This window comes from Gossypium hirsutum, chromosome D05, assembly GCF_007990345.1.
Source record: "Gossypium hirsutum isolate 1008001.06 chromosome D05, Gossypium_hirsutum_v2.1, whole genome shotgun sequence".
NCBI classification, from domain to species: domain Eukaryota; kingdom Viridiplantae; phylum Streptophyta; class Magnoliopsida; order Malvales; family Malvaceae; genus Gossypium; species Gossypium hirsutum.
This window is the reverse complement of record NC_053441.1, coordinates 11,105,008-11,121,822: the sequence shown is the minus strand read 5'-3', so window position 1 is coordinate 11,121,822 and position 16,815 is coordinate 11,105,008. Positions and strand designations below refer to the sequence as shown.

Genomic DNA, 16,815 nt, shown 5'->3' with positions numbered 1-16,815 from the left:
TAATAATGTAGCTCCAGTATGTTTATTAAGTGCTAATTATTTTAGTTGTATTTCTCATGTTTTGAGGTGAAAAATAATTAAATAAATTTTAATCCTTAAACCTTAAACCTTAAACTCTGAACGTTAAATCATGTTTTGAGGTGAAAATAATTAAATAAATTTTAATCCTTAAACCTTAAACCTTAAACTCTGAACGTTAAATTAAAATAGAAATCATGAAAACTGTAAAATTTAATGTATAAATTCATTAATGGTCAAAACAAATAACCCCATACATTAATATACCAGAACGAAACCTCTGAATAAATACAATTTTAAAATCTCTATTTAAATATTACTTTCCATAAAATCTGCCAAATTAAAAACAACCTAATAAATTAAATGCTTTTAATATTAGCATCCGAAAATGTATCCTAAATAAAGTAAATCTTTCCATGATTTAACAGCAACCCAAATCTTACCAAATATTTTTCACATTTCCATTGAAAATCTGGCCTCCATTAAGTAAATCTTTTCCACTATTTAATAGCAAACCATATTTGTCAAATCTTACCCAAATTTGATGAGCTACACAAGGTAAGTTTTCAAAGCATTTGTTTCTATTTGCTTTGTAAATATTATTATAATAACCCAACCTGAACCTGTTTATTCTTATGCTTTTTTATACTTTGATAAACCAAAGAGCTTGGAAAAAAAAATATGTCCAAGAAGCTTCAAAAATCTCTCCAGGATTACGTCTCCAAGATCAAAAAAACTTCCCCAAATATTCAATTCCTTCCTCCAAACTCACTCTCTTCTTCCAAGAAATGGATCCGATGCAAACACACCAAAACCCTATCTTTTGCAGTCAACCTTGCCGAAAATCATGGTCATCAAGGGAACAGCGATGATAATAATGATGTTGCGGCGACACTTGCTGATGTTGATCGTTTCCTCTTCGAGAATTTCAAGTCACTGTATATTGAAGACTACGGCGAAATTAATGAAAAGAGAAGTGACGTTAGATTAGAAGATGATGAAGTAAAAGGCACCCGTGGCATCTTCCTTGATTCTCCAAGGTTTATTGATCTTCCCTCTGATCTTTGTGGCTCGAACAGGTTCTTTGTGTCGACGGGGTCGTCGGGTTCGCTTGTTGACGAGGCTCGCAGCAGTGCTGGGACCAAGTCAATGTCTGAGGAGCTGGGTTCAACGTCAAAGTCGTCAGCTTCAATCGATAATACTACCGCTGCCAACGGTTCTAACAGCAATGGCACCATCGGGGGTGATGGGGTCACTGTCAAGTCACTGAGCAATATTCCGAATGAGTGCATCGCGGTGTTAACGTATTCTCCAAACCCGTATGATGATTTTCGACGTTCAATGCAAGATATGGTGGAAATGAGGCTGAAACATAATTCCGGTATTGATTGGGATTTCATGGAAGAGCTTGTGTTTTGTTACTTGAACTTGAACGACAAGAAGTGTTACAAATTCATTTTAAATGCTTTTGTAGACCTAGTCGTGGATTTGCGTCAACATGATATAAAAGTTCCGATGAAGGCTCGTAATAATGTACGAGATCATCAAAGATCAATGAGAACAAGGCACAACATAAGGTAAGGATACATATAAAATGTCATGTGTTCAAGAAATATTGTTAAAATTGTTATTATGTTTTTTTTTCTTTTCAAATTAGTAATTTGTGTTATTGATACAAACATATGATTTCTAAGAAAGAAGGTTTTAATTTGTTTATAATTTAAGCTATTGGATTGTTGTGGTATTCGGTAAGATTTGGTGGATGCTTGTGTTGACATTGTCCATTGCTTGTTCCCTGCTGATTATTTGTGTGTATATTAATATTAAATATAGAATTACAAGATTTATTTAAGGCATGGCTGACAAATCAACAATCGTATAGTGTTGATTTATTTTGGCAATGAAGGTCTATTGTGTCATGTCTAACATCTACCATTACAGATTGACACGAAAATGAGAATCTTGAAGGCTCTTGGTCATTTTCTGGAAGCCAACATTGAAAAAAGGAACAAAATCTGTTGGCTTGATGTGTGAATTTTTAATTAAAATTTTAATTATTTATATAATAAGAAAGTATATATATTATATGACAGATGTTGTCATTTGATTATAAGGATTAAACTAACATTGCTCATCAAAAGCTTAAAGCTGTAAACATAAAGATGAATTTCAAACAACACAAACTATAAATTAGGCTTTTAAATTTTATTATTGAAAACTAACATTTAAACAAATTAATTTAATTAATATGTATGACAAATATATTCAGTGAAGCAACATTTCTATTATATTTATTTATTACATAAAATAAGTAAAATTAATATTATTATATTACATTTTAATTGAAATACCATTTATTATTTTGGTATAGCGCATTTTAATGAAATAAATATATAAATATATATTTATTCTTTGTCCCCATCATTTTGATTAAAAGGAAGCCTCCACCCCATTTTCAGATTGTTTATTTGATAAAATCTATATATGAAATTAATTTATTAGTAAAACAAAACCCTATAATCTTAAACTTTTGTGTAATAAACAATAAAAAGATAATAAAAAATTTCTAATTTAATAAAATGTGCTTTTATATTTCGTCAATTAAATAATAAAATGTTACATTTTGATTGTTTTAATTTATCAAATTTATAATATAACAATATTTAAAATTAATTTTTCATAAATACTCACCAAATCATTTGTGTAAATTCCATTAAATATTTTTAAAGTATCAAAAACACCTTTACTTAACACTCATATATGTCCCTAATGAAAAACCATTTAAAATTTAATTATTTTATGGAGTTCTATTAAGGGATGGATCCCAGTAAAGATCCCTCTTTCCTTAGCCACACGCATTTTAAGAAGGGTCAAAGATGGATCCTGGGAGGGATTCCCCAGCCTAACATAACAGCTACTAAATTTGTGTCTAAAAGAGATGAATCTCATACTCAACTATTAAAACCCACAATATTTTTAGTTTGTCATTCTACAATGAGAGACAAGTTCCAAATGTCAAAAGGGAATATTCTAAGTTCTATTATTTTCATATTCACTTTTTATTCAGAGGTTTATTTTTTATTGAGGGAGCTTTAACTTACATATTTGAAAAGCATATTTGTTTGTTAAATTTGTATTCTCGTTTACCAGAGTTTTTAAAACTTTTGGGCACAATTTTTAATAACAATTAGTGGTTCTATCTTATCCTTGAATACATATGAAAATGTGTCAATTTTTTTATCCATAAAATGTATTAATTTAAAAAAAAAGATAATTTGGAAATGTAAAACTCCTATCTCGTATCCGTCGCCGGATTAAGGTTACGAGGTGTTACCGAATAAAAAAAATATTTCCGAACAATCACTTATTAATTACAATTCATGTATAAAATTTTATCAACTTCTTTATCAAAGTTCTCAAGCTCAAATAACATCTCGCCAATCATTCATAAATGTCAAGTCATTACATATATATATCACATATCCAATTAAATAAATCATGAATCATTCACGAACCAAGTAGCCATAATTCACTCAATCACATAAACCAAATTCGCATTACAAACCATGCTCTGAAACTCAACCAAGTCATTACCATTTACTTATTCAAATATTGGTACCAACTAATATATATCCATATCATGTTTCTTATGCTTCATAAATTCAATGTTCAAAGCATATGTCCATCTATTCATGGCATTCGAATACCTAAAATATAATCAAATATATTTTATTTCATATAACAATCACATATTTCATCTCATTCTTTTGTATACATCTAATTCAATGGCTAATTATTAAACATATCATTTCATAAACCTAAGTGCGTTAGCAAATCAAGTCAAACCAATCCATATTATACGACCTATTAATTATTCAAATATAGGTCATTATCAAATATCACCAGATGGTCAAATATAGTTTTAATACATTATAATTTCATGTGGAATATGCTATAGTAACAATAGCTATTCCTAGTTGTCAAATCAAGTATACCAATTTAAAACATAGATAATGACAAGCATATATAAAGAGAGAAATAGTCACAACATTACATAACCAAATTAAAAACAAATTGTAAACCCATGTCCAAGCATCTTATTTAAACCAAACTAAAACTAGATATTATAGATAGGTTCGAAACTTTATATCTAAAGTTAACTGTTTTATTGAAGCTTGAAGTAAATGATTCAGACAGCTGCGGCGATGGCTATCACTCAAACTCGTCGTTGAAGTTCAGCAAGGAATCCAGGAAATCCTCATCATCCTGCAGTGATATAGAATTTATTTTTATTTAAACGTAAACAGTATAAGCCATTATAAGATTGAGTGATGATGATAACTCATAGCTTGATGAATTAGCTCCAACTGGGGCACCATTGTTCGCATTGTTTGCCTAGTTATATACAGCCAGAGCTGGAGCAGGAGTAGGAGTGTGCCTTCTCCATATTTTCTGCAGCCTCTGCCATGAGGTCAGTAATGTTTCTACCTTGAAACATGTCTGAATTTGAGGCTGGGAAAAGGTCATGAGGAATGAAAAAGGAAAAAATGCCCGAGGAAAATGAGGGATGACGATGCCATTGGGGATTAGAGTGACTCTTCTTGAAAGCAAGAAGAGGAAGCTCGTCACAGGCATGAAACAGAATTCTAAGGAGCTCCTCCATTACATCCCAAGAAAATCCTGCGCCAAAGAAAATGTTGAGTACGGGGGCCTATTTTTCAAAAATGCTTTTTCCCTTAAACATCCTGTACCCCCAGTAAAACTCAACAAAGGATGACTGATGCTGCTGAGTCGTGTATTATGAGGTCATACTGCTGCACCGCCAGCATGATAGGGACCAACACCTTAATGGACGAGGAGTAGGAACTTGACATTGCTCATTGCTGCAGGAACTTGTCTCATCGCGATATGTGCATACAAATTGCTCAATATTTTAATTTTTACAGACATATACAATCAAAGAATGTTATACTTGGGGTAAGCGTTCAATGAAAGCTAGTTTTTAAATACAGTATCAAGATTATTGTTTTTTTTTTAAAGTGAGAGGGAGAAATTGGAAATGAAATCGCATAAAAGCCTGTCTCACTATAGATTGCTTTTAACCTATCATGTTGAATAATGCATAAAACTCAGTATATATTCACACAGATTATATCCTGGACCCCATCTTCATCTATAGATTCGAAACGACTAAAGTCCCAACAAAGGAAGCTCCTACTTCTAAATAAACAATCGCTCATTTTTTGTAACCTCTGACTTGTATATATAATTATCCATTACTGAAATCAGAAACAGACAGCTGCTACTTAAAAATTTCGTCAAACAATTATCTTTTTGAGCAACTCAAGTTCAGAATAAAAAGCCCAGCTTGGCCCCATTTGCATAGTGAAGATAAAAACCATATGGAATAGATTTTTCACCGTGCCATATTCAATAAGAAACAGCTTTTCAAGCTCAAAATACTCTTGACACCTTTACAACCAACACGTCCAGCCAAATTGCACCAATAGCATGAAAGAATATACTAAAAGAGGGGGCAGGGGAATGAAGCCCAAATTCTCACATGGAACCAATAATCAATAATGTAGATAGAGAAACAATACTTACCAGACTTCATATCTACTCTTTCGATTCTCCCAAATTTTCTGAAGAGTCGTTCCAAATCAGACTGACGTGCATCATACTCAAAGTTTCCACAGAAAATGGGTCTCATATTGCCTGAGAGGAAGTGACAACTTTCCATCAGTATTCACACACACACACACATAACTGAAGTTTCGGTTGACAATATCTTCGTGCAAAAGAAAGCTTCAACAATCGAATTAACTTTAATTTACCACAACGTTTCTCAATTAGAATCGTTCCGATGGATATAATTCTCAATTAGAATACAAATTCTTCTTCCAAACTAAACCTCAATTCATATATGTACATTCAAAGTTTATTTCCAATCCGGTAGATAGATTCAAACTCATATAACCCAATTAACTTTTCAATCAAATAATTCAAATTAGATTAAACCACGGAATCGGTCTTTTCGAAGAATTCTTCTCTTCTCGTTAAAAGAATAACCCAGACATATCATTATACAGAAGCCACAACCATCATATAGAAATCATAATGTCATGATAAGACCGACGTCTTAACTGTAACAATAGATAGTATCCCGACTATTAATAAAGCATTTAAACACGGAGAAAATCAAATATGATTTGAACAACAACCAATGTAGAAGCACAACTTTTATAACTCTGATAACGGTACTGTAGCACTCCCAAATTTCAGAACAGAAATTATAATTATAATAGATATAGCCATTTCCGTCAAATAGATATCTCTTACAGATAATCATATAGAATCATAAGAAAACCAGGATAGCGATATTTCAACATCTGAAACTACACAAAATATCAAAAAATTACAACCCATATAGAATGATATCAATTCCGATGATATCCTAGAAAATGTCTGGAAAGATCAATGTCACTCATAAATACTAGAATCCAAAGTAACAGAAGCAATATAATCTTCAAATATATTCAACAAAACAATAGCCAGTAGAAACAAAATATTAGCCTCATACAGACTTTGCCGTCGATTTTCATATTCACACAAGGGAATAAATACCAGAAAAAGACATGCAAATGTCGAACATAACCCAAACAGACCAACAATACTTTCATCTATTAATATGTTTAGCTAATGTTCTCATACGATAAGAATTCTTTCTGAAATTAAACAGTCACATATACTTCTAAGGATAATTGTACACACAAAATGTCCGGAAGGAATCATAGTAACTGCCCGACTATAGCCACTGCACTCAGCCATCAATACAATACAAATATTATTCAACTGCCCAATTCTATCATCAAAAATTTTCACATTATCTCTTCACTAACAGAAATCAATTCAGAAAAGCTTCGAGTTAATACTTGCTTTAGATAACATACCTGAATAGATCATTTAATCGAATTTAACTTCTTCTGTAACAGTAACTTTGCATAACCTGAGTAGTTTTCAGAGCTATCCAATATATCTTTTAATATTGTCTTCATTTGCTGATTCATTCACTTTTCTGACTACATTATTAATCTTCCGTACACAAACTTCTATAACACTACACTCATGAGCTTATTCGACCTAAATCTTACAGATTTCATTGTAACATAAATTTAACTTACACATAAATGCACATAACACATACTACCGCAAATAACCAATTCATTACTAATTTCACATTCTCAAAGCATTTAATAAACATTTGTTTTTAATCACTTTTGTTCTTAACACATAATTCATATACTAACTCAAATCACTAATTCACAATCGAAATTTCCATATAGCATCATAATCCAAATATCATAACTCATGTGCTCATATAATTATAACATTTATCAATAACAAAGTGTCATACTCTTTGATCCATACCTTTATGAGTTTCAACTCATAATCAACACATTTTCACTCAAACATTTGAGTATTTACTTCTGTACTATCAGAATTAACTCGGTTGGAAAACATATCTGTCTCATCAAAATTATTTTCGTCAAAGTTGGGAGATATCACACTATCGCAGGTTAAGTGTGGCATGTATAGCTAGACTATATTAGCTATGTTAGTCCTAAAACTGACTAAACCATAGCTCTGATACCAACCAAATGTAAAACTCCTATCTCGTATCTGTTGCCGAATTAGGGTTACGAGACATTACCGGACAAAAAAAAAACATTTTCGAACAATCACTTATTACAATTCATGTATAAAATTTTATCAACTTCTTTATCAAAATTCTCAAGCTCAAATAACATCTCACCAATCATTCATAAATGTCAAGTCATTACATATATATATCACATTTCCAATTAAATAAATCATGAATCATTCACGAACCAAGTAGCCATAATTCACTCAATCACATAAACCAAATTTGCATTACAAACCATGCTCTGAAACTCAACCAAGTCATTACCATTTACTTATTCAAATATTCGTACCAACTAATATATATCCATATCATGTTTCTTATGCTTCATAAATTCAATGTTCAAAGCATATGTCCATCTATTCATGGCATTCGAATACCTAAAATATAATCAAATATATTTTATTCCATATAACAATCACATATTTCATCTCATTCTTTTGTATACATCTAATTCAATGGCTAATTATTAAACATATCATTTCATAAACCTAAGTGCGTTAACAAATTAAGTCAAACCAATCCATATTATACGACCTATTAATTATCCAAATATAGGTCATTATCAAATATCACCAGATGGTCAAATATAGTTTTAATACATTATAATTTCATGCGCAATATGCTATTGTAACAATAGCTATTCCTAAACTTAGTTGCCGAATCAAGTATACCAAATTTATAAGCTTTACACATTTGTATATTATACCAATTCGACCATTTCCCACAGCTTAAATTTCATTAACAAAATAGATAATAACTAGCATTATCACATTACCAAAATATACCTCTTTTCACATTACAAAATTATGCGCATATTATATATCAATTTGAACCATTTTCGAACACTAATAAATAGACATATCATGCCTAGTTTGCATGTTAAAATCATGTCTAGACATCACCCTTTTCAATCATCCAATGAGTCATTTAAAAACCAAACCTAAATGACCAACCATTCAAGCATAAAACATGTGCATATTTTGCCATCACCAACCGTACCTAAACAACCAATATACAAGTCATCAATTATACCAAACTTAGTTTATAGAAACTCATGCATTTTAGCAAAACAAAACCATCAACTAACTCATTATTCAAACTGAATCATATAACCAAATACCACACATATATACACCATGAAACATACTTCCATAATAATCTTGAGATATGACCAAATACACACAAGCATTAACATCATGATTAAGCCATTTTCGCATGTCTATATATACACAAATTCCAAAACCAGTATATCAAAACTAGTCTATACATGCCACATAACCAAAACTCAAAGCATTTATTTACCGAAGCGAAAACTGTATAGTGTGATGTGGTCTCCTATGACTTCCAATCCGAGCAAGTCTCCGAAACTCTATAAACATAGGGAAAATACACAAAGTAAGCTTTGAAAGCTTAGTAAGCCATAATCAAATAATTCATCACAGTAACATTTATAATTCAATTCGAATAGACTGAATTTAGTTAATCTCATACACATATACAACCACTTTTCTCATATAATCCATATTGTCACATTACACAACTTCACTTACCTTATTTATCAATGAACATATAAACCAAGCTTTAAAATTCAACCATTTCAATCTCATTTATCAATTCAAAATTCAAATTAACTACCATACATCAAAGTCATATTACACATGCTTCATAATTCCACTGATCGAACCATATATACTCCTCATTCAAATATATCACATTCGGTCATACAATCACATAACTAACAAATCAAAACATACTTATTTAACTCTTTCACATATTCATAACATATTTAATAATTTAACATTATCAATAACATTTATCTAATCATCTTTCAAACCAAACTAGCATACCTCAAAACCATGTTTCATGTTTCATAAATCCCATGTTCAAAACATAGGACCACAATTTCATGGTATTCGAACTCTTGAATATAATTAAGTTTATTTCATTACAATTTCATATAACGAGCATATGTATCACAACGTTCATTTATATACATTCATTTCATTCATTGTCATGTATTTCACATATCGTCATTTGAAAAATACTCACCTTTCATTCTTGAATATCATATACACTTCGTACGTACCTAAATCGGATATACTTTCACATAGTCATTAATTTCTCGATATTGCCCGTTGAACCGTTCGGAATCAATAAGGATACTTGGATAGCTCGGAAGCTCTTACAATGCCAACGTCCCAGGCGTGATCTTACATGTAATCAAATATCGATGCCACTGTCCCAGACAGGGTCTTACACGAATCGTATACGATGTCGATGTCCCAAACATGGTCTTACACGTAAATCTCAAATCGACGCCAACGTCCCAGACGTGGTCTTACACGGTAACTCATATCGAAATCCTATGTCATGACATATGTATCTTATACTATTCCTATGGTTCGTACAGGGCTTTCGAACGTCATAATTCTATCGATTCAAGCTCGTAACTAGTTCTCTAGTGTTTAATTCATTTCGGCATATACACATATACTTATTATAATTCAATTCAGCACATATAACACACATACATTCGAATTTAACAACATTTATTTACTTATGAACTTACCTTGTACGGACACGAACGAACCGGACGACTATTCGAAATTTTTTTATTTTTCTCCGATCCAAATCTGATCTTCTCTTTTCTTGATCTAATTCAATTCAAATTTGGCTTGTTTAATAACATACTCATTCAATTTTATCCAAAAATATATAATTTGGGCATTTTTCATTTTAGCCCCCAACATTTTACATTTTTACAATTTAGTCCCTATGTTAAAATAACACAAATTACTCAAAATTTCAACAAACCCATGTTAGGCCGAATTTACATTAGGTCTTTAGCAGCCAATTTATTCAATTTATTTCACAATTTGACCCTTCATACAAATTTCACAATTTAATCCTTAAAACACATTTTTATCAAAAATCATTTAATTAAACATATTAATCTATCAATAAATATTTATTTTTCATCATCAAACAACAAAAAAATCAAGCTATCATCAATGGCAAATCACAAATTCATCATAAATTCCTAAAATTAGAGCATGGACTAGCTAGAATACAAAGCAACGATCTAAAAAACATAAAAATCATCAAAAACCGAGTAAAGAACGTACCTAAATCAAGATTTAAAGGTGCCGAAATTCACCAAGCTTCAAACCTTATTTCTTTTCTCTATATTTCGTTGAACATGCAAGAATATAAGCATATTTTAACTTTGTTTTATTTAATAATAACCTTATTTCTAAAATTACTTATTCAACCTTAATTAATATAATTTATAAACACTTAGTGGATGGTCATTATCGTCCATTAACCATATCAATGGTCCATTTGCATAATAAGGGCTTCATAGTTAATAAGCCATAGCAATATAGCACATTAACAAATAGCATACAACTTTTGCATTTTGCGCAATTAAGTCCTTTTATCAAATTAACCAACCAATCGGTAAAATTACTTCTCGAAATTTTCACACATATCAAATAATATGCTGTAAATACCAAAAATGATATTAAAATAATTTTACAACCTCAAATTTGTGGTTTCGAAACTACTGTTCCGTCTAGGGTCTAAACCGGACTGTTACAGGAAAAATTCATAGTAAGAAAAGCTAAGGAATTGATTTGTTTTCAATCTTTCTTGATTTCATTTTGGGAATTTTTAAACATCAATTCAACTCGTTTTGGTATTATCGACTTTCTATATTCCAATCAAATGAATCAAAATAGTAATTTAACATACCTAATAATGTGCTACATAATCTTACATTATTTTAACCAAATGCTCCTTAGTAAAGTGTGAAGAGGGGATTAGAGAAGGCTCTTACTTATGCTGAACTTGTAGTTCAAGAAGTTCACATGGTTGAGGCTGTTGGTTCAGTCTCTCGTGTTCCTGCTATGTTAAACATCCTCACCGAGTTCTTTAGTAAAGAACCTATGTGCACAATGAATGCTAGTGAATGTGTGCGAGAGGTTGCGCCTTGCAATGTGTAATTCTCAATCTGACATTCAAGTTTCGGGAGTTTCAGGTAATTATTTGCAGTTATTAATTTATTATCATCGTTTTGTTGTTCCTGTCAAGCTTTGTCTCAGCTTTCTACGTTAATTTAAGTTCATTTATCTATTTGAGAAACACGCATCATAGTATGATATTCAGTTGACTTTTATTTATTGTCTTGGTGGTTAAGATTTTGTCTCGAAAATCTTCCATGCCTTACTTTCAGTGTCAAGGCTGTGACATTCCATAAGTACTTTCAGTCAGCGTCGATGTTTAATATTCTGATGCAAGTGATTTGCAGGTCCCAGCAAAGATTAGTACATACATGGTAATTGGTCAGCAAAGATACTGTTGCCTCTAGTGCCAATGAGACAAATGTTAACATGCAAGATGTCAAGGGTACAACTAATGCAACAGGGGTTGAAAATGGTGTTGATGAGTCAAGGAACAAGCCTGTTTAAATGGAAACCAATACTAAAGTATGTGTTTTTGGTCTGCGGTCTATAAATGAGTTGTAAGGATTGATAGTTTAGCCTTTAAGGAAGAGCTTACTCCTGATCTTATATAGAATAATTTTGGAGCATTTGTCTTTGGTTTTTGTATGCGTTTGGTTGGTTTAAATTTTATATATGTTCTGCCTGTCGTATAGGTTGAGAGTTGAGACTCCCAAGAAGAAGGTGAAGAAAACAAATGTCCCAGTGGCAGAGTTGGTTTATGGTTCAATGTTACCTACAGGCTACAGATGTTCAAAAAGCAGTAGAGGAGTGAAGTACTAGATTTTATTATATCCAGCTTGTAGGTTCTTCTTTTATTCGTGCATGATACTTGATGCTAAGACATTGAATTTTGCTTTAAAACAGGTTTTGCAAACCAATGATGACGAACCCTAAATCAACTAAGCCAGCCATGCCTGAAACACCACCAACCCCACCTCCCCAGGGAAGTGAGGCTCAACCACAGGGAGCAGATGGCGCAGATGTTAATCCCAATGTAAATACAAGTCCTAACCACAGCCCCTCCCCTAGTAAGAGTGTCCCGGCAGGCGAAGGGGAGAGCAATTGTCAGTTTTAACTGGAAAAAACAAAAATTAAATGGACCCGTTTGGATTTTCCAGTTTCGGACCGACAGAAAATCGACTTATTTTATATTATTTTTAATTATCTAAAATATATTTATATTTTATAAGATAATAACCATATAAATCCAACCCAATAACCAAGTTGTACCATCAACCCTATAATTTCTTTAGGAAAAACTAAATCGAAATTATATTTGCAGCAATCTTGTGGGAATACTATGAATTATGAAATGGGTTTAGTTATTTCTTATTTATCATGTTTTTCCGAAAGCTGATCTGGTGCAGACAATCAGTTTGCTATTAACAAGGCACTGAGTTTATTGATGAATTTTGCTAACATGATTGAAGACGATTCCACCCTTGAGTTATTTCCATAGCAAGATCATTTTGTTTTCTCTGTTTCCTGTTGGATTTACTGAAAAATGGTAGGAAAAGTTGAAAACAAACTAATCGAAAACTTCTCATTCAATTGGTATACAACAATCTTAATTTAGCCCTAGTTTGGAGAATGCTGCACTGCTAGCTATCATGAGATCTACTTGCCCTTCTTCAAACCAAAAATGATGCTATTCAACCAAATTGCATGCTTGACATAAAAAAAAGGATTTATTACCTGTGAACTATAGCTATTAAAGCAATACAAGTGAGAAAGTCGGTAAAAAGAATTTTCTAACTCACAGTAGCATTTGGCAATAGGCTTTCAATATGATATACAACAACATTTAGTAGTCAACATTAAATAATCAGGTTTTGCATTATCCGCTAGCATTCTCGATGGAGACATCGTTATCCTCTTCGTCACCCTGCTGTATTTTTACAATTTCGGCTTGTGCATTTTCCATGATCCGCCTCTTTTGCATTTCCAACTCCATGTGAATCTCCATCCTCATTTTTTCTAATTCCAACATCTGGTGCCTTTTACTATTTTCGATCTTTTCATATATATTGCTGAATTTATGGATTGAATCTGCAAGCATTCGGAAAGAAGAACCCTCGTCATATTGCCTCCCGAACCTTCTCTTTTTAGGTGGCAGTCCATCTGAGATGTCCTCATCACTGTCAGCGGATTCTGAATCTGCTGGACTATCCCTCATTTTGTCCATACCATTTGCACAGTTCGAATAAGCCCTAGGGTTTACAAATATAGGCTCACCCAAGTCCATGCCACAAGACAGACCACCTTGCTGTGGAGGAGTTGACATTAACATATCCACCTTCTTAAAATAAACCCATTTGCTAGTGGTAGCACTAGTCTCTGCCAGCATAGCCTTCTCCTTCTTATACTTCTTCTTCAATGTATCCAACCGATTACAACATTGGGTATCAGTCCTTTCAATCATTGAGACCTTCGAAACTTTCTCCGCAACTTCTTGCCATTCCTCGGATCGAAGACCATTCCTCCCACGTTGCAAGAAACGGCCACCCCATGCATCTAGTAAAACAAATGTCTCATGTTCAGTCCAGTCTGTAAGAGAATTCCTTCCACAATGCGAAGGCTTCGGCATCGACGAAGCTGCAACTGCTGGTGCAGGTACTCAAGGAGCAAATTCATAACTCAATAGCAAATTCTTCAATTTCCTCTTTTTTGGGTGTCTCTCCAAGTCAACATCATTGCTATTTTCATTATAGCCTTTTGGCTTATCACTGCCATCATCATCATCATCCTCTCCATCATCAAGCTCATCGTCATCTTCATTATCCATATTTTTTCCTATATACTTCTCCTACAACGTAATACCTCCAATCTCAAATTTCCTCTTTCCCAAACAATTAAGCTTTAACAACATTTTCCAAAACAATCCAAAAAATCGCCATAAAATCCCTAAAGTTCTAAAATCCTTCTGAATCTTTTCTCTTCATAAAAGGAAAGAAATTCAAGATCAAGCTTCCTACTTTATTATTGAATCAACCAACAAACCTTAAAAATTACTAAAAAATGAACTTTCTCAACTGTAAATGTCTAACTTAACAAAATCAACAGCGTTCATTATACAAATAAATTTTTTTAAAAACTAAATTTCAAGTTATTTTCTTTTTGTTTGATCATTTTTACTACTCAGCTCCTGATGACCAAATTAACTTTTCCAAAAATAAAATTAACCCACTCATCATAAAATTCGATAAAGCCCCTAAACCTTTAATCAAATCAAGAAACAAATGAATCAAAAACGTACATGGAAAAAAAAAAGCTCTCAAATTTCTCAAACTACCTTTCAACATCAATTCCTAATTGAAGCTCTAAGAAGCCTCTAACTAAAAAATGAAGGCAAACTGAAATTTCAATTTGTTCTTTGAAGAAATTGAAACAAATTGTGTTTGTGGAAATTTTTAAAAATTGGAAGGAAAAATATTCATGGGAGATAAAAAGATGATCGCTGTTATTATACGCTTTGTGCGTAAAATAGTTAAAAGAATAAGTATTAATCCAAAATGATTGAGTAGCAATAAATTGAATTTTTGAAATATAATGCTTCTTTAAAATTCTTAACGTATAATTAAATGATAATGTGATAATTAACATGAAAAAAATGATAATATAACGGTTGATGTGAAATAAAATATTGATATAAAAGATTTAATAAAATTTTAATTTATTTAACGGAATGTTAATTGATTTTTAGAAATTTTAAAAATATCATTAAACTATAAATATATATTTATTAAAATGATAAAAATATTTAAAAATTGCTAAGAACTATTACAATAAAAAATCATATATATAATTTTTAAAGGTTTGGAGTCATTGGTTTTGATAAAAATGAGATGGAGAGCTTGAATTATGGTAGTAATTAGACTTTGTATGAGACGTCAGTTTGAGGGGTTTGAATAATATTAAGTTTAGTGTTGCTTAAGTAATGACAAGATTTACCTCTGTGTTTTACTAAAATTGTCTATACTTTTAATTTATTTGATTTGATACCTGTATTTCTCCACTGTCATCAATCTTTTGTGCCACCTATAGGACTAAAAGCTAATTTATCACTATTTATTATTAAGTTATAGAAAGAACATCTTTATTAATCAAATAAAGAAAATGTCCGCCATCATCTTCAATCTTCTTCCTAAGAACCTGCAAGATCTAGAATTTAAAATTCCTATACAAAACTACAGAATAGAAATGAATCTAGTTTAAGGTCTCTTTACACTTTAAAATTCCTATACAAAACTACGAGGCGACCATCAGGTAATGTTTCAAGAAAAGAACTAGTGAATCCCAGCAATTGAAGCTGAGACTAGATTCCCAAGATGTTGCCACAATTACTGATCTTCCACTACATGCAGTTTTTCTTTTTCATAAAAAGAAAAAAAATCTCTAAATTTCTCTTTTTGGTCTGGTAACACCATAGCCGATTTTCCAAGCAACTCAAACCAAACACCTTTGAAACATCTCAACTTAATCCCATAAAATCCAAAACCAAAAACAATAAAAAGCCCTAAATTTCAATAAACCCAACAAGCATTTAGCTCTAAAAAAGAAATTTCCTACAGTCAAGTTCATACATAATAAAACATACAAAAGAAAATAGAATCACTTATCAGTCAAAGAATTAACAACAAATTCAGGCCAAAATTAAAACTTACCCCAGTCTTCCATCTTCACTTAACAACAACTCGCATTGTTATCTTTGTAACATTCCGATTTAGGGCATAGTCAGAACAGTAGTTTCGGGATCACAAATCCGATGAGGAAAAATTAATTTTTACTATATTTTTATGGCCTACAATTTCATGGAAAGATTTCGTGAAAATTTCGTTCAAAAATTTTGATATTTGGGCACTCAATTTAGTCAAAAGGACTAAATTGTAAAAACTGCAAAAGTTGAGTTTTATATGTTAAAGGTATTTAATTGTTATGGAACTATAAATTAGGGGTACTTATATGGTAATTAGACCATTAGTTAGTGATGGACAAAAATGGACATGAGATAAGTGAAATAGGATTTTTTTTAAGTAAGGGTATTTTAGTCATTTAGTAAATAAATAGAATTAAAAGGGAAAAAGA

At 31.7% G+C, this 16,815-nt stretch overlaps 1 protein-coding gene and 1 pseudogene across 1 annotated transcript; one reads left to right on the top strand and one right to left on the bottom strand.

Moving 5' to 3' along the window:
• The first annotated feature begins 548 nt into the window (after window positions 1–548).
• LOC107903243 (transcription repressor OFP14) lies at window positions 549–1,861 on the top strand. The gene has a single exon (XM_016829283.2). It carries the CDS (start codon window positions 700–702, stop codon window positions 1,597–1,599), a length of 900 nt encoding a protein of 299 aa, XP_016684772.1. The 5' UTR covers window positions 549–699; the 3' UTR covers window positions 1,600–1,861.
• An 11,538-nt stretch (window positions 1,862–13,399) lies between these two features.
• Window positions 13,400–15,155, bottom strand: LOC107906508 (trihelix transcription factor ASIL2-like; annotated as a pseudogene).
• Window positions 15,156–16,815: the final 1,660 nt, after the last annotated feature.